This window comes from Carassius gibelio, chromosome B2, assembly GCF_023724105.1.
Source record: "Carassius gibelio isolate Cgi1373 ecotype wild population from Czech Republic chromosome B2, carGib1.2-hapl.c, whole genome shotgun sequence".
NCBI lineage: Eukaryota > Metazoa > Chordata > Actinopteri > Cypriniformes > Cyprinidae > Carassius > Carassius gibelio.
In genome coordinates this window covers 26603987-26628521 of record NC_068397.1, presented here as the reverse complement: position 1 = coordinate 26628521, position 24535 = coordinate 26603987, and the positions used below count along the sequence as shown (strand labels likewise).

The 24535-nt window shown below is 35.7% G+C and overlaps 1 protein-coding gene across 2 annotated transcripts in view; it reads right to left on the bottom strand.

The window, feature by feature from the left end:
- Positions 1–24535, bottom strand: part of gpc5c (glypican 5c) — a 115524-nt gene that overhangs the window by 25196 nt on the left and 65793 nt on the right. For both annotated transcript variants that reach the window (XM_052549692.1, XM_052549693.1), the window contains 2 exons: positions 17785–17905; positions 2450–2579 (listed from right to left, as the gene is read on the bottom strand). In XM_052549692.1, coding sequence (XP_052405652.1) covers positions 2450–2579; positions 17785–17905 — 251 coding nt within the window. The remainder of the gene's footprint in view (positions 1–2449; positions 2580–17784; positions 17906–24535) is intronic.

Here is a 24535-nt window from a genome sequence, read left to right as displayed (position 1 = left end):
CCAGCGGGGATGTTTTAGTGATGAGTGAAGATTGGGTTACAAAATGAGAGAAGAGAAATGCTACACAGACAAGATCTATGGTGAACACTGAGAAAAAGACAGAGGCGTGGAGCCTTGGGTCATATGTTACGGCTCTGGGCAGGAAAAAGAGGCCATTTAGTGGTCATTTTAGCAATGATGGAATGGCAGGTACCACTCAGCACCTGTGTTTGAGACAGTCAGAGGAGGTCATTCAATCTCTCTGTACCCCTGGGTGGTCTCTGTGGTCATTTGAACACCTGAGTATACAGATGACATAACGTGACGCTTTTTGTGAGGTCCACATGGTTCCTTCTGGGAATCAATTTGGCCCTAAAATAATTTTCCATGTAAGTACTAACACTAACATTACTAATCCGAACACTTCCTGGATCATACTTGGATAAAAATATCGGTCAGCATTCCCATTCATCTCAAGGGCAGTTGCTCGGGTGGAGCAGGATTCCAAAAATATGCTATTAGAAATCGTCCATCTTTTACAGAGATATTCGAGCCAGCTACTGGAGTTAATTCACTGTTCACAGGGAACTTGATTGACAGGCGATCTGACCAATCAAACATGGATTATGTTCCGACGCTGCTATCCCCCATCTTGCCCGACAGCTACAGCTGATCCCCATAAAAATCAATGTTAAAATGGTGTAAAAAAGATACCTAAATATAAAAATGTGCAAAGGGGTAAAGCTGTACTTTTGTTGGCTGCCACAATAACGGTAATAAGCTAAGCTTGTTTTGTTCACCAGATTTGTCCGTGTCAGGCGCTGTATGCATGGCTTGCAGTACTTAAGTTAAAATACTGAGCGTTAAATGATAAAAAATAATATGTTCAAATGTTGCAGCTAATATCACTTCATGTCATCTTCCCACTCGTTAAACTATGACAGGTCCTTTACTGCAAAAAAGAAGGTCATTGCAACACTCTAAAGTGATGAAACTATGGCACCATGTGCATTTTTAAACCATTTTAATAGGTTTCACATAATATTATTGGCTGAGAAAATATGTTAATGTGCATGCACAGTAGCTGCAGCTGTATCCCTTCTAGCCTTATCCATAAATCAGACAGGAGAGTAATGTTAGATCAAATTTGGTGGACTTAAACTTGAAAAATTGTGTGTTTGGTAGCTGAAATAAAATACTCTTTGATGTTGATTTATGTTCATTTCATGCTTTACGTAAATATGAAACAATGATCGGTTCATGTGCTTGAACAGAGGCAAAACAGCTGTATGTCACAACACATTAAGAGAGCCACAAAATGGTATTTATTGTGTGAATTTCTTTAAAAATGACAAGTTGAAAGCAGAGAGTCCTCAGACCTAGAAAGTAACCTGCTCTGTCTTGTCTGTCGGTGTGTTGTCAGTTTCTTTGCTCTGCAATGTTTTTTTCACTGCGTGAGAGCATGATGTGTAGTGTGAGAGCGGCATTGTTTGTCGGAGATGGCAACAATAATTAAGGAGGGTGGGTCTTTTTGTCAATTAAAAAACAATTACATGTGACTAATCTCTCTGAAGCCACAAGAGAATGACACTGATTAGCTGATAGCACCACAAGAACACAGACAGCCTTAAATCCATGACTAGCAACTATACTGAGCTGTGATGATATGTGAACCTGGATCACAAAACCAGTCATACTGGTACTTTTTTTAAATTGAGATTCACGCATCTGAAATCTGAATAAATAAGCTTTCCATTGATGTATGGTTTGTTAGGACAGGACAATATTTGGCCGAGATACAACTATTTGAAGTCTGGAATCTGAGGTTGCAAAAAAATCTAAATATTGAAAAAAATCACCTTTAAAGTTGTCCAAATGAAGTTCTTAGCAAAGAATATTACTAATCAAAATATTTAGTTTTGATGTATTTACCGAAGGAAATTTACAAAATATCTTCATGGAACATATCTTTACTTATATACTTATATACTATATTATTTACAATATCCTAATGGTTTTTGGCATAAAAGAAAAAATCTATAGTTTTGACCCATACTATGTATTTTTAGCTATTGCTACAAATATACCCATGCGACTTGGCTTTGTGAACCAGGGTCACATATAATGAAAAAATGACCACAAACATTTGAAATGGTCAATGTTAAACTAATAAATCAATAAAATAATGATATATTTATTGATTGATGAAATTGCTAATCAATAAAATGAAAAGACTGTCAACTGAGCAAGATTTAGAACTAAACTAGATTATGTAGTTATGCCATCCACCAGCAGGGGCTAACTGGGTCATGCTAACCTGCTTGTTTAATTGCTCATCAGAGGTACAAGCAACCCTTCAGGAGCTATGGTTTCACGAGTAAGACAATCGTGCCAGACAGAACAGCATCAAACCAGTCCAAACTAGCCATGAAAGCCTTGATGTAAGTGAGAGTTTTGCTTGTTAACTCACTGGGAGATGCCACAGAGTCTCCGGAACCTTCACAACCGTCCTCATCATCACATTCACCACTGCTCTCTCCACTGCCTGTCTCGTCCCAGGACTCCCTGTGCCCCACACCAGGCATGATGTGTTGGATTTCCTAAAAAAAACATAATAATAATGATTACAAATGTCAGATCGGTATACAGTACATCCAAATATGAACAAGTGACAGTGTGTAGTGGAATAAACAAATGATGATATTTTGTTATAAAAACAATGATATAAAAACAACTACTTGGAATAAGTATTACAATATTTTACAATTAGAAAATTAATGAAGTAGTTCTGGAAGTTGAGTGCTATATATACACTACCTTTTTAAAATTTTCATTAACAAACCTTAAATACATTATTTTTCTACTGTTATATAACTCTTTATTTATAGAAGAATTCTAGGTCATGGTTTCAAAAAAAAAAAAAAAAGCAGTATTAACTTCAACACTGACTAATAAACATTTTTTTTGAGCACCAAATCACCATATTAGAACAATTTCTGGAGGATCAGGTTACACTCAAGACTGAAGTAATGGCTGCTAAAAATTCAGCTTCGGACATTGTTTGGATTGTTGTTTCACTTCTTAACTCTCTACGAGGCAGCTAGCATAACCAGAGGGTTAACCAACAGGTCTGGCCCAGGCATATCTGCAGACAGAGAGAGTTTGGCATTTCTAAATCAAGCCTTCAGCATTGGGTTCGGGCCAGAGCTGCTCCTTAGGATGGGTGAAACTGGTTTTCTATAGCACAAGCAAAGATATTTTTAACCTACGCACACAAACTCTACATACAGTGGAGCCAAAAACTCTGGAATTTTTTTGTTTCAACTTGGAAATAAAATACATTTTACATCATTCACTCAAATTATATTAAAAGTACATCATAGATGCATTTTTCACTGGTGGTCCCAGACTTTTGGATCCCACTACAGGTCTATATCCAGTCAAATCCACTCCACTGCCATATTAATCTTTCCACTGACATTTTACTTTAGAGTTTCCTTCTTGTTGAGTACAAGATTTTGAGCCTAGCAAGGTAAAGAATTAGATTTTTCACTACCTGCTGAGGACTAAATGTCACAATACACTCCCTATATACAAGTCCTTGAAAGTCACTTTGTGCAGAGATGTCCACTGGGGAAATAAATGTCAATGTAAAGGTCAAACTCACATGACCCATTAACCTTTGAGTCAGCACAATCAGGAGCAGGCAGGCTGCACACGCTCGCCGTGACCTTTCACCCTCTGCCCAGGGCTTATGAGTCAGCTAGAGACATGAAGCTATAGATAAATATAGTAGGTCGGCCAGGAGCTAGACAGACAGATAAATATATAGACAATATTAATGGACAGTAATGACAAGGGCTCCACACACATGGTTCAAACCTCACAGCTTGGCTTTCTAACTTTGTCATGACAAAGCACATGGACGCCTTTCAAAAAAGGCTACGTGCAGTTTGACGCAAACACAGAAGATGATTCGTAACCTCAACTGGCGTTCTGGGGAAAGATTTTCAACACTGCAAATGCACCAACGTGCACAAACTCAAACCTTTTCTGTTCCTTATTAATAACCTCATATGGAAGCACTGATTTCATAAATATTTTTAGATCGGACCGTTTCAGGTTTTTTCCAATCTGAGATGCCTAATTGAATTGCTAAGCCACAAACCGCTGAACTAACTTTTCCAAAAACACATGAGAGTGTAATGAAGCTATATTTCTCATGTGTTGTTATTGGTAAAACCTATAACCTTGTTAACCTAATGATGAAATAAAATACACTATAAACATTACGTGAAAAAACTTAACTGAGAACCATTTCAAGTTGCAAGTGCAGTGTGCAGGTAAAGTTCATTTCATAATGTTTCATCTGAAACTTCCGGTCATGATGAGAGATGCTTTTTAGCATCCTGATGCCAAACCTATTCCTGTCTGCTTATCTATTTTATCGGTAGGTACATAGTACTCCTGCACTGAGAACATGCCCTTCTGCATTATCAATAGACATAATACACACTTGCTCAGCCCGACACACACACCTCCTCACAACCAGCATAGTGAAACATATAATGGAAAACAGGATTTCCTCTGCTCAATGAAAGCCTACATGATTTTAGTGGAACTGATTATGATTTCACACAATCAAGAAATGTGCAACACAGAATTATACAACACAGTCTTTCCTAGCTGAGTAACAGAATAACTTTTGTTAACCAGAAAGAGAAGAAAGAGTGGTTGTTTGCATGACGCAGTCTTGCATTTTATGCAGAATTCTTAATAGAAAGTTCCAAAGTTTAAGTTTATTCTCGATATAAACCCACAAGTGACATTTTGATCTGACTATTCTTCTTTATAGGACTATTAAAGCCATGGATAATTATCAGAAAGAACAGCTGTTGTTGAAAAGAAAATGCTGTTTCTCAAACAACTGAGAATTGAACCAGTTTGAAAGTGCACACTGATATTCATGTTGAAATCATATTGCACTATAGAAACTGCTGAAGTAATGCAGACACTGGGTTTCCAGTAAATATGAAACAGCATACAATTTGGTGCGTTTGTAATAGAGGCCAGTGAGTAGGTGCTGTGCAGGTAAACCTCATTCCCCTGATCTCAAGAAATGCACTAGTCTCCTTGTTAGTGCGTCTGCCTCCCATGACGTAGACCTGGGTTCGAGGCCCACTCGGAGCAAGGACGAGGTGTGGTGGTGAGGACCTGGGAGAGAGGGGTTACATTGGTGCCATGACCCAGATGGGATTGAGGTTAATGTTACTACGCGACCATATTGGAGGTCCTTTACATGTAGACAAAGGTCAGAAGTGGGTAGAAAATGTTCATTCAAAACTAAAAAAAAAAAAAAACAGTAGAAGTGGGCTACAAAAAAGTAGAATTTGACATTAATGTAACTCTGATTTAGTATAGACCAAATTGAAGACATGTTTGAAACTTTAAGACATCAACCCAAAAATAAATGTGATTAAATGAGCAAAAATAATCAAGTTTCAATGTAAGCATATTTCCTCATCTGTGCTCCATGTAGTCATTAGGTCCATAAGTCAACCACTGCTTATAAACAAGTCTCTGAAAACGAATATTTTAGATCAAACCCTTACAGACCAATTAACCTTGCAATCATGCAAAGTAGTCAAATGAATAATTTAATTACATATGCGTGTGTTAATGGACTGGCTGGCAGTGTCGCGACTGAGTCAGCAAACCTACGGAGATCTCTACCAATACGGACAGAGTCAAAAACGAATTAAATAGAGAGGGCTCTGGACTCATTTCCCGCTAAAGCTCTCTAATTAGACACACTATAAAGAATTAATTAAAGAATGAAAGACTGCAGTGACCATGGTTACAGTTTATTAACTGGCTGAAGGCCAAGTTATTTCAGCCTCTCTGTCTAATTCTGTAAATGACAAACAATGCAACACATTTTTTAACAAAGCCGAGGTTGACACGTTAGATTAAGATTGATTAAATGCGTTTAAACTTTGTTTCACAAACTGAAAGCAGAGTCAAATAACAGTTTGTGGCAATCAACAGCATATGAACCTGGAATAAATTCAAAATAGAGAACCTATAGAACATTATGACCTAGAACATTACCTCTGGCAATAAAGTAAATGAAAATTGCACTTTTTAGACCAGGAGATCTAAAGATCAAACACCTTACAAGTTATTTTGAGTATACTCATACTTTACATACTCCATAAGACAGGCAGTGTAAAGGGAGCTCAATATGCAACTAAAATCATCACTTGTGTGTGTCCCTCTCTTCCTGTTCACAAACAATCATGGCCAAAATTCACGTCCTAGGAGAGCAACGATCACAGCAAGTCCAGACATCTGCTCGAAGATGTTTCCAAAGTGAGATCGGACAGACTCCAGGTTAAATATTGTAATGGGGAATGTTCCTGCAAGGGTCACTACTGAGACAAGTTCATTTGAACATCTAGATCTACAGGTTTTTTTTTGTTTGTTTTTTTTTCACACAGCAAAAAAATTTAAAATAATAATAGACCATATTACACCATATGTTGGCCAATGGCAATATCTGAGCATCCTTCCTAGAATGTATGTAAGGCTCACAAATTTACATTTACTGTACACTTAAAAAAAAAAAAGAATGACAAACCTTAATTCAAAATACTACAGTTCACTGTGAATATTTAATTAAGCTTTGTTGTAGCTTTGTTGCTTTGTTGTTCAAAATGTGGGACTGGCATGACTTTTTCTAACTTAAAAGAAGTCTCTTATGTTCACCAAACCTGTTTTTAAAAATTAAATTAAATTAAATTAAATAAATAAATAAACAGTAGCAGTAAAACAGTAATTTTGTGAAATATTTGTATAATTTAAAATAACTGTTCTCTATTTGAATATATTTTAAAATGCAATTTATTCCTGTGATGGAAAAGCTGAATTTTTGTGCTGCTTGCTTGCTTATTTATTTATTCATTTAGTGGAAACCATTATTCATTTATTTGTTCAGGATTCATTGATGAACAAAGTTCAATGCAACAGTATTTATTTGCTTTTTTAATTGTTTATAATGATGTTTATAATGATGTTTATAAAAAAGTATTTGCTGTCACTAATGTGTCCTTACTACTTAAAAATATAAAAAATAATAATAAAAAATTTGACCCAAAATTTGTATTTTTTTTTAACAGAAATCTAATTTTGCTCAAGTAAATCTATCTTGTTTAAAAGAACTTTCATATACTTCAAAATGTAATTTCAAAATGTGTTTCTTTTCTTTCATGTTGCAAGGTTTTTTTGTTTTATTTTTGAGACATTGATCACTCTGCCCATGCAAACATCTGATTGGTTAGTAATAGCTATAAACTAAGTGTAAATTCAGCTTGTCATTTCCTGATCCCCTTTCCTTCTTCGACTCACTATCTCAATGTATAAAATGAGAAAAAGCCAAATAAACAAGCAAACAAATTCTGTTTAGCTGGCAGTCACTTTGCACATTATTGGTGTGGACAGTGGACAGAAAAATCATTTGACAGATTGAAGGAATCATGAATGATGAAAAAACTAAATGAAATCCAATCTGACCGTTTATACTTTCCAAACCTGATTTTAATCTAATTTCAAACCACATACAGATGTGGTTTGGATCAGGGTTGTAAACATCAGATTCCATGTGCATTTTGGTTTTTCGTTTTGACTACAAAACAAACCAGGCTTGAGTCAGTAAATAAAAAAAAAAGTGCAATTTGCTTCCTGTCTGAACAAAGCCAGTGTAGTCCAGGTATTAAATGACTGTTTCATAGTTCATGTGCTAAATAAGTCATAAGCTCAGAGAGGTTCACCGACTGTATGCATGAGGATGGAAATAATGTCTCTCTTTTCCACTGCAGAAGTCCAAAGACAAATCAGGTACTTAGACTGTCAGTTTTCAGTGCACCAACTCCATAAAATATACAATAAACTCAAAAGACCTCAAACACTCAAAACACACACAGGTCCTGTGGAATGTACCAGATCAAATTCCTTCCCATGTGCCTTAAACTTTCTATTCACTGCAAAGCCCGAGTTTCCAGAGTGACCGTTCGTCTGGTAAGAGCAGGTCGAGGTGTGTGTGTGTGTGTGTGTGTGTGTGTGTGTGTGTGTTAGTGGCTAATAGCTTGTGCTGCTTTGTTGAACAAACCCCAGCAGGGCTCAAGAAAACACATTCCAGGAGTTAATGACCAAAATGAGGGTAAAATATTGCATATTTACCACACACTGGCACCCAGAGAGAGAGAGGGAGTGAAAAAGGAAGAGAGACGGACAGAAGGAGGGAGAGAGAAAGCGATCAGGTTTATAAATCTGTGTGAGAGCAGGACAATAGCTCACTAGAGAGCTGACAAACACACAAGACATTCTTAAGACATTAAAGGGCAACAGAGCAGCAGTGTGTGTGTGTGTCTGCGCCAAGCTTTCTTTCTCACGACTCACTGAAGAGGGTTTCTGCTGCTTAGGTTGAACTCTGGCTCTCATGTACACACACACACACACACACACACACACACACAGGCAGTGTGTGCAGTTGACAGTCCCACCCTCACACAGCCAGACTTCATCACCTCATGTGGACCAGAAACTGCTTACCGAAAGATGGAAAGAGAGACAGACAGATAGTAAGACAAAAGTGACAGAGCGAGCAAGAGTCTGAGGTTAGTAAGATTTGTTTTAAAAGAAATGTATACTTTTATTAACTTACTTTTACAAAACCGTTCTATTTCAAAGCCTTCGAACCTTCTATCCATCTAAGAATCCAGGACAAAAATGTAACAGCACAATTGTTTTCCAACACTTATTATATATTAATAAGAAATGTTTCTTGGGCAGCAAATCAAAATATTATTTTGATTCTGAAGGGTTATGTGATATGTGATTAATAATGCATTTGTGACCCTGGAGCACATAACCATTCATAGCACGGGTATATTTGTAGCAATAGCCAAAAATACATTGTATAGGTTAAATTATTGATTTTTCTTTTATGCCAAAAATCTAAAGATATCAAGTAAAGATTATGTTCCACGAAGATATTTTGTAAATTTCCTACCATAAATATATTCAAACTTAATTTCTGATTAGCAATATGCATTGCAAAGGACTTAATTTTGACAACTTTAAAGGCGATTTTTGCAGTATTTCGATTTTTTTTTTTTTTTTGCAAACTCAGATTCCAGATTTTCAAATATGCTTCATTTCAGTCAAACACTGTCCTATCCTAACCCACTATACAAGCTTATTTAAGCTTTCAGATGACGTATAAATTTGAAAAACTGACCCTAATGACTGGTTTTGTGGTCCATTTACATTTATTTCTGTTCATTTAGCAGAAGCTTTTATCTAAAGTGATTTGCAAATGAGTTGACCAGGCCGGCACGGGCTAGAACTGATGTGTCAGTGCAAAACATGCATTAGTTATTTAAGTGCTCACAGCTTCCAAACACTCACAGATCAGTGTTAAAGCAATAAGCCACGAGAGGCCATGCGTTCAAGCAGTTTTATTACAGTTAAAGAGCGCTGTTAAACATGATGCAACACAGAAAAATTATTTAATAAATCAAAGCAACTTGATTTGTTTGAAACGTGTTTTTTTTTTACCACATTTGCATAAATAGTACTGTCGCATAAATGTCTCTAATTTTGATAGATTAATGCTTAAAAGAGAACAAATAATTTCAAAGCTATTTCAGCTAACTGTACAAGAAAAAATACATCAATTCAAGGAATATCATCTTAGTTGTATACTCACTCACATACAAATATTTATATTAGTATGAAAATAATAGATATCACTAGAAAACTAAAAAAAACTGTGTTAGCAAATACTAGAAAATCTCTCCTTTTATCCATTGAAACAAGTAAAAATTCTAAAAGATTCCTATATATATATATATATATATATATATATTTTTTTTTTTTTTTATGACAGATTTCACAAATATTAAATGGCTACAGCTACTCATTTTAATATATAAATTTGCTAAACAAATTACCATTTAATATCTCATAAATATTTACCTTGATTGTACTTGCAGATAGAAAAGTACCCACTAAAAATAACAATTTCTTTCTCAAATAAATTTAAGAAAGTAATTTTTTTATTGAACGACAAAATGCTGATTAAAAATAATTTTTTGCAATAAAATGATAATAAAACTTACATTCATTGATAACAGTAATCACAATTTTTTGTTCCAAAGTAAATCCTATACCAAATCATTTATGTGTAAATGTATAATTCTGCTCATTAATATGAATTCAGCTGATGTGTAGTCACTGGTATGCATATATCAATCACTGTTGTATCGCCACTGAACTGTTGTTGATATTATGCCCAAAGTGAAGTCAGATGTGTTCAGATATGTGACGGCGAGCAGACAGGCAGTGAGTGTTCAGTGAACTCTTTACAGTGCTGTAGATCTTTACCCACTTCAAACAGTGTGTTCTGTTCTGCCTGAGGCCTCAGACAAGAGACAAGCCTTTGATACAGAATACCACTATACCACAGTCACACACACCTGATACCCTGCTAGAAAAAAATAGAGGTCAAGTGATAAACCAGAGGAAATGATCAACACACACAGAGTTGACCCCAATCAGACAAATGACTGGAACTATTGACACTGCAAATGTGTGTGTGTGAGTGTAAGCATTGTGTGATATGGATAAAAGGCATAGTTCATTAGTGTCTTCATTTATTCACCTTGTGCTATTCCAAACGTGTAGGACAATGTCATTTCCCACTGATGCAACTGAATTAAATGCAATTAAAAGCACCGTAAATGTAGTCTATATAACTCGTTTATTAGATTTCAATAGAAGATACTTGCATTTAGGGACAGACCAAAATTGCCTAATTTTGACAAAGTGCTTCATTTTCATTCTTATAATTTAAATATGTATATAGTAAAAAAAATAAAAAAAAAGAGATATATAATATTAGTCACTGTTTCTCACACAAAAGATATTCATGGACATTAATGGTGGTTTTATGAGTAATTTTGGAGTTTCACAGTCCCTGGTCACCATTTGTTTGGAAAGGAGCACCTCACTAAATTATTCCTTTCATGTTCTAAAGCAGAAAAGAATACAGGTTTTACAACATACAGTTTACATACAGTTTTCATATTCGGATGAGTTATTCATTTAATTGATGTAGTAGCTCTAGAGCAAAATTCACCTGAATGTACTGGCAGTCCAAACAGGGCGGCCAGTATATTTAATACGTTTTCTGTACTGCAGTAAAGCAGACTTCCTGTACAGCAGGTGTTAGAGAACAGTAGTGCTGCAGGTCAACACAAGCCTGTTCTGATACTCTAAAAGTGAAAAGCACATTTATACTGACTGTGATGAAATGCTGTATGTGTGCTGAAAAACACACAAACACACACCCGAGCACAGAGATGCTATTGTGTCTCCACACCCAAAAGCAGCTGTGGCGCTGGCCTGTCCTCCAGATTCCTGTCGGGGATATTTATGAGGAATTAGACGTTTTATTGAGCTTTAACGGGAGGGGTGGGCCACCGGTGACCTGAACTACAGCCATCACACCACGGCTGGGTTGTTTCATGTGTAGTTTAACATCCACAGAGGGAATATAATATTTCATTTGACTATACATATATATATATATATATATATATATATATATATATATATATATATATATGGCAATCAGCATTTTTGTCTTAATTTACAGTAAAAAATTTCCTTAAAAACAAGAACTACACACACACACACACACACATATATATATATATATATATATATAATAAAAAAAATTATAATTATAAAATCACAAACCTTATTAAATGTGTTAGATTTATGTTTTGAACAAGAAAGCAATAATATAAAATAATAATAAATAAAATATAAAACAATTAAGATATATGTGGAACTCAATATTACATCCAGTTTGGTCTCTCAAATGTATTTACCTCTTTTTAAGTAAGTACTTTTTGGGTGGGGGGAAATGCTGATTAAGATTGGTAAGAAATACATAAGACAAATTATTATTTATAGATATGTAAACACTATTATCAGTGCTGAACCAGAATTATTTGTGACATTTTATTGCATCACCAAATATGCAGAATTTCAGAAGCATTTTAATACATAAACCTGCAGTCTACTGTAATGGAAACAATCTGGGTTGCTAGTTCTCCAGATGGCCATTTCTGCATTTGGGCAATAAATTGCAATGTTACTGTACAAACAATGTGTGCAGCCAGGAATGAGCTTAAACTGTGGGCTATGGTGGAGACCAGCCTATCTGAGCTGAATCTGGGTTGAAGGTCTCCAGACATTCTGCTATGTACACAAACAAATGAGTGTGGGGTGAACTCCTCAGCAGCTATCCTAAAATATCAATATGAGGAGAGCAAAGTCAGGCCAAAGTCAGGGATGGTCAAAGTTGTTACAACTGCTTAGGTCAAACCAGACTTTAATTTACTGTGTTTAATGTCAAATGTTAACTACTGTAACTAGTTAATGAGTGAACAGAAATTATACATTTATCACTTAAGATGCACTGAAAGTTACAGAAAAACGTGACAGAAAGAGGCGAAGAGCAAGAGAGTTAAATAGACAAAAAGGATCAATATTTCCATTCTCTTTCTCTGAGACTGTAACACGGCAGATTAATTGGAATAGGAAATCAATTTACCATCTTGGAAAAAGAAATTCAGAACTTTATCAGGGGGAAAACGGGTGAATGTGAGAGAGAAAGAGACAGCATATGTTTTTCCCTCATCAGTACTTTTCAATAAATAATTGAATTTCTCTGTTAGTTTAGCAAGTTGGAAATAAGTGCTCTGACGGCTATCAGATATAACAAATATCAGTAATGGAATGGAAACCGTCAAAATCAGAACAATGAAATTGACTTTTTAAATAAAATAATAGCACACTACATGTCATTTCTTGTGTGTATATTTCCTATGCAAGAAAATAATAATAACAATAAAACTTTAATGAGAGTATTTTGTCATCTTGAAAAAAAAAAAAAAAGTAGAGGGTCAAAAATAAAGCGCAAAAGAGTGAAAGAAAGATGAAGTCAAAGAAAAATAGAGCAAAAGAAAGTACATTCAAGAAAAAATTAAACATTTTTTCAGTAGTATCAGTAGTTCCAATAATAATAATATTTGATTATTATTATTATTATAGTGTTGTTGTTATAAATTAATGTATGTATTTATTTATTTTCATGTATTATTTTCAAACATTCTTAAAATAACACTAAGGTTTATTATTATTATTGAATAAAACGTATGCTTTATCTTAATGGAAAGAAGAGTATAACATACTAATACAGTACATAAACTGGACCACTTCTACACTTCTAATCACTCTGATGAACTGGGTTATTTTTTTTTATAGTTCAAACTGAAGACAGATTTCATATAACAGTGATGATGACGCATGAGATTGTCATGTTAGTTAAAGCTGTTGTGTGTATACAGGATGTGTGTGTTTTAGGCCGTGATGTTCTCACCATTGTTTACTGATGCCTCCAGTTCTCAAGGCAGTCAGATGACTCTGTTAGGTCAGTCTCACAGACTTATTATAAACCCCCTCTCTCCACAGCCAAAGCTGTTCAACTCCTCTCAGAGTCTGTACTGAATGCTGTTAATTAGGCGGAAGTTTCATCTGTTAGTTCATTTCCAAGAACATCAGAATCACTTCGACGAGCTGTTTAATTCACATCTCAAAAAGAGCCATCTGCCCTTGTTTGAATGCATGACTGCTCCATCAGGTCTATCAGGATGACAACAGAACATCACAAACAACAACAGGGAAACGTTTCTGAACACATCAGCACATTTCCTCAACACTGCCTGATGTGATAACAAGCACTGGAAATGTTGTTAAGTTCAATGCACACAAATGCAATAAAATTTATCGCATACAATAAACAATGTTATTAAAAAAGTGCCCTGATTTGTAATAAATGGGTCAGAAGTTACGAATATCACTTGCAATTGAACAGCAGCTGAATTTTCGTAAAATAATACAATTGAATTTTCTATTCTATGTGATATTTCCTACATGTCTATTTTAGGGCTGTCAAAAATAGCGCGTTAACGGCGTTAATTAGTTGTTTGTCGTTAATTACGTCACATTTTTTAACGCATTTCACGCATGCGCAGTGTGACAAATTATTCAGGTCAGGAAAGTCTCGTCGATCTCTGAATTCTCAAGATAGTAAAAAACAGCGGCGATTGCGCGACGAAAACACAGAAGAAGCTTAAGGTTTTACCCCATTTACTCTCAAATACATTCATGCCAAGCTCGATAAACAGAGACGACTTTGGTACGCTGGAGCTTCTTCTTTCTGTTATAGCAGTGATCCTCATCTGGCTCGCGAGTTTCCTGCAGAGTTTAGCGCAGACTCCAATTAAACACACCTGCCTGTGATTTACTAATGATCCTAAAGACACTGATTAGCAAACTCATGCGTGTTTGATTAGGGTTAGAGCTAAACTTCGCAGGAAAGTGGATCTCCCGAGCCAGATTTGAGGATCACTGTGTTATAGCGTCCTGTGTTTCACACTGCGCATGTGCAAAACGCCTACATGCAATGCAGCGAAAATTACAGCTGTTTGGGAAAGCATATGCATTTTTACTTGGTTTTACTGGCACTTGAAGCCTTCAGAACGTGAAAATATCGATCCTAAAGTATTGTGGCAGAGCAAATAATGAACACCTCCCAAAAACAAGAGTGCCCAGAGTGCTGCTTATGTGATTGTGGCGCATGTTTTTGTTTCGGAGTTCATTCTTTCGAGTTTCTCTATCCATAATTTCATAGATATGTGGCTATATTTAACCACTGGTTCACCTAAAACTCTTACACTATCTGTAGTTAAATTAGGGATGCACCGAAATTTCGGCCACCGAAAATTTTCGGCCGAAAATGGCCTTTTCGGTTTTCGGCCGATAGATTTTTATCACCGAAACAACACGGCCGAAATGTTGTGATGACGCAAACAGAAACCGCGACCTGCACGTGCACCTGCATAGCAAAGACCACGAGCTCCCCGCGACATTCACTTAACACCAGTGAGAACATTGTCTCTCTTCGTATTCCTTTATTCGCAGCACTAAAGCGTCTCCTAACAAAGAGATTAAGACGGACCACGAAGTAGAAACAAAGAAAAGTACAGTCTTATAGAGTCTGTTAGCACACGTCTCACTGAGATCTTTTCGGATCCTCTGCACTTCATCGCGAATGTGCTTGATCCGCGTTATAAAGACCATTACTTGGATGCGGAAATAAGGCAGCGCGCACGAGATATGATCCAGGCCGCGCTGGATGCGGAGAACCCGCGTGGAGACGGAGAAGAGCCAAGCGCAGGAGACTGATCACAGCCCAGAAAAGACTGGTCTCTGCACCAGATGAGTGGCATGCACCATCGTTGTCTGATATGTTCAGTGGAATTCTGCAAGAAAGTGCCTCAAATAATAATAATACGTTGGCTATTTTGTTCTTATACACACACACAAACATATATACATACATAATATCAGATTGTAGCCATATTTATGCTAGATTTTCTGCTAGATTTCTGCTTTAATTTGATAAAAATGTTTATTTATGCCCTGGCCCTATTTAAATACACTCTCTCAAATATTTCTCAAATGTCAGGCAGATGACAAGCTCAACTGCTCAACAGCTAGATGGTTAACTGTCTGAAGTCCCCATCCCCAGAAGTGATAACAGTCTTGCCAACAGGAGAAGTAATGCACTTTCTAGTCCTACATAGAAAAATTTCAAATGCACTTCACCTAAATGCACTTTGTTTTTATGAGAGAACTGTTAATTTTAAAACCTTTCTGCAGGCCAGTAGGCCTGTACATTATTATTAAATATACACATGAGTGGGATAAATTTTTAGTTTGAATTTTATTTTATACTGTGCATTGTTGCAATGTGCTTAATAAATATTTGCATCATTTGTAATTATGTATTTTTATGTTTTTTTTTTTAAATAAGTTATGTAATTGTAATTATCTTTGAAACTTTAATATTAATTTATGCAATTGCAAAGTCTTAATTTTAGTAAAGTTAGTACACGGTCATAGCAATAAATGCAATGGTACTAATAATTGGCATAATTTATTTCGGTGTTTCGGTTTCGGTTTTCGGCCTTGGTTTTCTCTTTTTCGGTTTTCGGTTTCGGCCAAGAATTTTCATTTCGGTGCATCCCTAAGTTAAATGGCATGGTTTGATATAGTGCTCAGGTAAATTTGATCTAAGTAAATGTTAAACTTTTGAAATTCAGAAAAAAAGAACCACATGATGAAACAATACATGAAAATTATGTATCTGTGTCCTGTTATTTATCTTTTGGTATGCATTTCAGGAAAAAAATGGTTAGGATTCAGGTGTAGTTGCAAATAGTGATTAATCATGATTAATCCACTGAAAATTCTGATTAATTTGATTAAAAATTTTAATCATTTGACAGCCCTAGTCTATTTCCTATTCAAGAATGAATTATTATTATTATTATTATTTAATTATTACTATTACTCATAACAGAAAAATCTTTGAAAAATAACAAAGAATACTACAGTAATATTTCATTATTATTATTATTCACATTGATATATAGTAAGCAAATCTATGCTTTATCTTAACAGGTTAAAGTGAATAATGTATTAATCAGCATATTTCTTCAGACTCCTTCCAGCAGGCCAACAACACTGTCTGATGCAAATATAGTTTTACAACTTTTAATTGTAAAAGTTTGCTAAAACAGGACAATCAATCATATAACATAATCAATTTACCACTTGTGGCCACTGACAGTAATCACTAAGGTAGTGTCTTCCATGAATCACCTGAACTGAAATCAACCTATATCCCTTACAAAAAATACTGTGCACTGAGGTAAAATGGAGCTGGTGTTTTCAATGAATACCATGGTGTTACCATCATACCATGTTCAAAACTGCGGTATTCCCTGAAACACAGCTGGTGGATATTCCTGAGCTCAAACAACACTCACATTGTGCAAAACAGAACCAGAAGATAATAACCTTGCTTCTGTTTACAAGTTTTAAGATCATCACACTCATCGAATTCAGTATAAAAAATAATTATGTGAATATAATCTCTCAAATCCAAGTTTAGTCACCATGGCTGAATCTTAGAAATAATATACGGTAACACTTTAGTAATTGGGACCAATTTTCACTATTACTAGTTGCTTATTAGCATGCCTATTATTAACATATTGGCTTTTATTAGAACTTATAAAGTACATATTCTGCATCCATAATCCAGCCTAATAACTGCAAATTAGGAATTGTTTTTAGGAAAAGATCATAGATAATGTTTTATATATATATATATATATATATATATATATATATATATATATATATATATATATATATATATATATATATATATATATATTGTTATCTAGTTTTAGTAATCATCTTGAGAAGTCATCTTGGCAAATAGCTGAAATATGTTTTTTATTTAATTTATTTAATGTTATAACGTAATGCAATAAAATAAAAAAGAGTAAGTGTTTGTGTTATGTTTTTTGTATGATTTTTAAGACTCCAAACCTGTATGACTTCCTTATAGACTAAAAATATGTTAAGACTTCCTTATTAAATAAAGCATATATTTTTAAATACTTTTGTGTTTCACAGTATAAAGGGACAAACAGGTCAGTAAATGAGCAAATGATGAGAGAATGTTTATTTTTAGGTGAGCTTTCCCTTTAAGATGTAATAGATGTAGTTTCCCCAAATCATGATATTCCTTACCATGTTGAAGAGCTCGAGTTTGTTTTTGATATCCATAATCACGGGGTCAGCACCTCTGACTCTTACTTCTGGGTTCTGTCTTTGAGCACGAACTCCATTGCCCACCACTCTTGAAGTATAACTGAGAGAAAGAGAGGGAGAAAGACAAAAACATTAAGAAACCAGCTGAAGCCCCATCAGAATTAACTTTTGGTTGAGATCCCTTGGAAGCTTAAATCGTCAATCTACTGTTTGGATTTACCATGACATAGACGGCATTCTGTCCTGACAGCTTAGAGGATCAATACGGCCTGGACTTCTAGATCCCCTGCCAGAAATGAGACATTATAAAGTCTAATTGTTTGTGTGTGTGCTGTGGGAAGGGTGGGGAGGATTTATTCGAAAGTATTGATGAGACAGTGGATTGACTTGGCAGCTATCTGAAATAAGGTGGAGTACCACATTTACTAAAACTGAAATAAAAAATAAAATTAAAGCTGCAATCAGCAATGAAAGGTCCCTCGCATACAGTGGCCATAGGAGAACAGCGAACGTTGGAAAATATGCTCATAAAATGGTAAATATTTGTGCCAAATTTCCTGCTGCCAACAGGTGGCGCTATAATTATAACTGAATTTTGGCATGTAGATGTCTTCAGCCCAGGACTCTTACCAAACATGTGAAGTTTGGGGCAGATTGGACATTGCATGTTTAAGTTAGTGTGAAACAAGATATTTCCTGTTGCCAGCAGGTGGCGCTGTAATGATAATTGAATATTGGCCTTCAGATGTGTTCAGGCCAGGACTCTTATAAAACGTGTGACGTTTGAGGCACACCGGGCATTGTATGCATGAGTTACAACAACTTCCTGTTTCATAGTGTTAATAGCGTGCTTTAGCACTTAGTAAGTGTTGCTAGCATGTTTGAGAATATTTCTAGCATGTTTAGCACACAATGGCATATTTTACTGTATTGCTAATAATGCATAACAGTGTAAAACATGTCATTTCCTGTTGCCAGAAGGCGGCGCTATAACTATAACAAAATATGAGCATGCAGATATCTTTAGGTCAGGACTCTAATCAAACTTGTGAAGTTTGAAGTAGATTGGACATTGTATGCACGAGTTACCGTAATTTTCTGTTTCACTGCATTTATAGTATGCATTTAGCATTTAGCTAAGTGTTGCTAGCATGTTTTAGTATGTTTCTTGCATGTTGTCAGCCTATTTAACACTTGTTGACGCTTTTTAGTAGGAGTAATTTTTTGTTGCCAGCAGGTAGCACTATGACTAGCACTATGGCCCTCACCAAATTTGAAGATGATCTCGTTAAAACTGTAGGAGGAGTTTGTCAAAGTACAAGGCATGGAAATGGCAAAAACTGCACAAAAATTGTACAGGAAATTCAAAATAGCGTACTTCCTGTTGGGTTTTGGATTTTGTAACAATATACTTTTTTGTAAGTAATGGTCTGTCACACATGTGCACCGATTTTCATTAATGTATGTAAAACGTAGCTCGAGGCGCACTCTGTTGAAATTTTACAGGTGGCGATATCAAGCCATTTTGCCACACCCACTTCTGAAACCTATATCAGACATAAATGTTCGCCAGTTCTGATGCGTGTGCAAAGTTTCATCAGGATTGGAGCATGTTTAGGCCCTCAAAAATGTGATTAACTTTGAAGAAGAAGAAGAAGAGGGTCCCTGCAACGTGGTGCTCGGGCCCTAATAAAGCTAAACAGAAACTTACTGTTAAAAACTAAAATTAAAATGAAAACTGAACATATAATATTTGTGGGGTTTTGATGAAGTCTGCTGCAGGTTGGTGGTGAGGTCAGCATTGTTATTGTTACATAAAACTAGAACAATTTAAATTAAATTTTGGCAATTCAAATAAAGTTGAAATAAATGAAAAGACGACATTAATTAACAAAAAAAAAGTTTTGCTAAAAATAAATTAATGCTAAAAAGAAATATAAAAAAAAAACGAAATTAAAAAATAAAAGCACAAAATTACTAAAATTAAAATGATAACTGAAAATCTAAAAATAAACGCTATTCAAAAAAATCAACAGTAAGTATATAAATAATACTAATGTTTGAGGTGCACTGTTCATAAGGATGTCCTTTAAAGTACATTGTTCTTGAGGGTTTGTGTTAAAAAATTGTTCTTCATGGTTTGCATTGATGAATGTTGTTTTTGAGGGTTTGCATTGGGTTTGAGGTACATTGTTCTTGTGTTGAAGAATGTTGTTCTTGAGGGTATCTGACGATGACCAACAATCCTAAGGGTTTGTGTTGAGGTGTGTTGATGTTCTTTTAGACTCAGCGTGATCAGTTTAAAGGAAAAACTGAGGCTGAATTATGTTGTTAATTGTGGAGCTGTGTTTGGAGACCAGGCTGAGGGATAAACTGAAGTGCTGAGTGAGCAGATACATTTATTCCTGGCATCTCTGGGTTCACAAGCAGTTACTGCGCTAATGAAGTGTCCATTCAGGACCGAATTACAGCAGTGGACACACCGCAGGGTGAAAGGAGGAGAAGAACAGAGAGGAGTTAAGACAAAAGTGGAGAAGAAAAATCAAGTGATAAAAAAGAAGAATTGTCAGTTCATAAAGGAAAGTTAACAGCTTCCCTAAAGTTCTAAACGCCTGCACACACACGCACACACACACACACACACACACACACTCAAGCCATCTAATTATAAGACTTCTTTCTCTCTCTTATCATGCTGTTCCGAAAAAATTGCCAGTATTATTTCTGAAAGCCTGAATTTTCAGCCCACACACTAAAAATACATTATTCATCGCCCAGTTTTAAGATGTGATGAGAACACAAACAGAAGAAACACTGTTTGTATATGGGGTTGTGCGAGTGACTGTGAACATTAAAGGAAGATTGTGTGGGTGTGCTTTTTTAATATTGGATTAGTGCGATAAATATGATTAAAATGATTTCTAATACATGAAATTAGCCCATGTTATGATCTATCAACCACAGAAGCTAATATTAAAGAGCCTTTCCCAAGGCCACAATGGAAGTTGATTGAATCATCCCTAAAAGTTATATTTCCACTGTGTTGGTGTGAGCCATAGTGGCTGGATAAATAGTGTTGCAACAATATTCAGTTTACATTTTGCACAGTGATAGATTCTGAATATTAGATTTTGTGGGGGAATCTTGTGAAGTACCAGCTCTCTCTAAAGATGTCTGAAAGAGACATCTTTTCTCATACTCCCAACTGAAGTTCTCTGATCATATACACAGGCAATCTTTTGCTGCTTTAATAGGATGTCTCGAAAAGTAAGGCTCACACTCTCTCTCTTGATGATGGTCTACTAAGAAAGCCTATAATCCCTGACCCAGAGGAGAGAGTTAGAGGAGCAAGAATCCTAGAATCATCCTTACTGAACACTCTATTGATTCACCAACTAGCATTAGCTCTGTTCTGGACACCCTTTATCGCAGGATCACTCTGCATTACTGTAATCTGCTCTCTCTCTCAGAAAGATACATATGAAGAGACTACTGTATGTTAATAGAGGCCAGTCACTGTTCAGCAGCCCTTTTCACATTTGTCTTCTCCAAAAGAGAGTTTTAAAAATCTTCAGTAAAGTGTTAGATGTGAACGAAATTCAAACATTTCATTTAATTTGACACTAAAAAGGATTTAAGAATCATAGAAAACATTGAAAAAAGCCTTAACTTAACTGCATTACATATGAACATGCTGTTGGATAGTGATAAAGCTATCGCAGCCCTAAGGGAGTAAATGTTGTTAAACATTTCCATCATACTAGTTAATGCATTAAAATTGTTTGAATTACTAAATTACTAAATGATTACCTGAATTACTAAAACTAAATACTAAATAAACTGAAAAAAAAATAATAAAACTGGATCAAAACTAGAAAATGCCAAAGAAACTAATAGTAACAAAACAAAATGAAAATGATTGGAAACTAAACAAATGGAAAATCAATTTGAAAATCAAAACTAACACTAACTCAATAAACACTATCTAATAAACATAAACAGCTCAGAAAACCTTATATACAGAGTAAACATACTCAACGATGCAAATAAAACCCAACTTTGAATAAAACTCCAAAAAATAAACACACAAAAAGCAACTCTGACAGGATGCAGTCTGGTTCCCAGCATGAAGCTCAACTCAGCGTTGCAAACATCCTATAATCAATGCGTTCCCAGAGTTTCATGGAAACAGAGATGATTCCAAAAGCTTTGAAAATTAATGATGGTTGAGCATGAAATGCACATGTAAATGCTTCTGGTTATAAGAAAATAAAAAAATGTGAAACATGCAAAACAGAAGCTAACAATTTTGGGAATTGTGTTGAAGATTCACTGACCCCAAAATGTTCTTATGATGGCATAGAAGAACATTCTATTTAGTTTTTTAGAAAACCATGAGATTTCAAATGTAGTTTTAACAATTTTCTGACCTGGAAAACCTTTAACATAGCATCAGGAACCTTTATTTAATCACCAAAAAACTAAATGACCAACTCAAACGACCCATTAAAAACCCATTAAGCGCGTAGAACTTCATCTTCTCATATTATTTAAAGCAAAGCAAAACAAACCAAAAATAAAAAATAAACAAAAAAAATTGTCCCAGTGTGACAGAGTATTTGTGTGAGAGAGGGAAGAAAAAAAAGAAACAAGATCTTTGATTGCAAACAGCAGAGCTGCTCTGTAATTAATGGGGCGGCAGAGAGTGAATGAGAACCACTAGAATGTGCAAATCTGATCTGGATAAATTAGAGGTTTGGAGCACGATAAACTGGCAGGGAAAGCCATGACACAGACATGGAAATTACAAGCTCGGAGTTCTCAAACTTTCTCAGAATACACCGCTCTGCTGCCTGTCCTCAATACATCTCAACTGTCCTCCATACATCTTTCTCAGAACAGAGACACAATGGCAGCCGGCCTGCACGAGGACAAACCAGACAGAAACAGCAACCAGACACTGCTGAGGAAGAGCTGCTCTGAAAGGATTTGTCTTCAAGTCTTGAGAGCAGAATAAAGAATCAAAATACATCCACCTTTTTTCATTTTTTAACTTAAACGTAAGTAACCGCCCACCCATCTATACATCTAATCATCTATACATCTATCCATCTATCGTCCAACTAACCATCTATATATACATTCATCTTTTTTTGTATCTATTATCAATCAATCTATATATATATATATATATATAAACACTGTATTTTCCGGACTATAAGTTGCACTTTTTTCATAGTTTGGCTGGTCCTGCGACTTATAGTCAGGTGCGACTTATTTATCAAAATTAATTTAACATGAACCCAGAGAAACATTACCATCTACAGCCGCGAGAGGGCGCTCTATGCAGCTCAGTGCTCCTGTAGCCTACACTGAGCAGCATAGAGCGCCCTCTCGCGGCTGTAGATGGGAATATTTTCTCTTGGTTCTAAAGGAATGCGTCTTATAGTCCAGTGTGACTTAAATATGTTTTTTTCCTCGTCATGACGTATTTTTGGACTGATGCGACTTATACTTAGTTGCGACTTATTGTATATATATTAGGGGTGCCCTGTAAATATCGGCTGATAATTAATTGCCATTGTTAACTGACAAGCTGCACAAATTCACGTTCATTATCAGCAGAATAACAACACGCTCTGTGTGAAATCACACACCTGATGGAATTTATCGCTGATTAGATAACCAGCTTTACTGAGGAGATGCGCATTAATTATTGGCCGATATTTATCGTGCACCCCTATTATATATATATATATATATATAATATATATATGTATGTATATTAAAAGTCATGCATCTCAGAAGAATATAAGATCATTAGAACAATTATTGTTATCAAGAATCCCAATTAAAAGACATGACGCCTCAGATTTGTTTTAGCCGGCGACATGCACTGATCTCAGGCTGCGGCACAAAGTCGACTTGGTATTTAATGTGCCCATCTGGTTACTGGAGGGTTGTTTGGATCCAATCTCTTGTGCCTTGCCCAGACTCACAGAGAAAACTAAAAGACATATGATGTATTCCCCTCTGGACCACCAGTCTCTGATGAAGACAACCAGGTAAGATAACCCAACAGGATCAGGAAATGTTTGAATTAAAACTTGTCCATTTAAATCCATAAATAACACTTTGGACACAGGAGACAGACCTGCAGGCAGTGCCAAACACACATCTGCGCTGAGAACAGATGCCAATCAATACAGACGGGAGACATGCCAAATAAAATGAGACATAATGCTTAAAATAGACAGAGATGTGAAAAGAAGGAATCCTATAGAGATGGAAAGATCAGGGAGTGTGAGAGGATGAGCAAATGGTGGAGACAAACCACAGAACAGAGCCTGAGCCAAGCCTGCTGCCCCGAGGGATGATGGGAAAGAAGACTGTGGCTGCCAGTGGCAGGGACAGATGCCCATGTGGCCAACAGCTGCATCGTGTGTGTGTGTGTGTGTGCCTTGTTCCTCAAGAGAAAAGGATATGGCACTGAGGTCAGTCCAACACACACACACAAGTTAAAGTGTCAATGTTTCCGCATTGAACAGCAGCAGTTGTGTTTTATTGAGTGCAATATCAATAACTCTCTCTATTAATGTTATGCAAAAGGGTGTACACACATAGAAACTGGGCATGACGGGATAAAAAAGAAAGAGAATGGGTGAATGTAGGGTGGAGAGTGTATCTGAGGTAAGATAAGGCTGATTCGGTTTGTTATTATCTGTGTTAG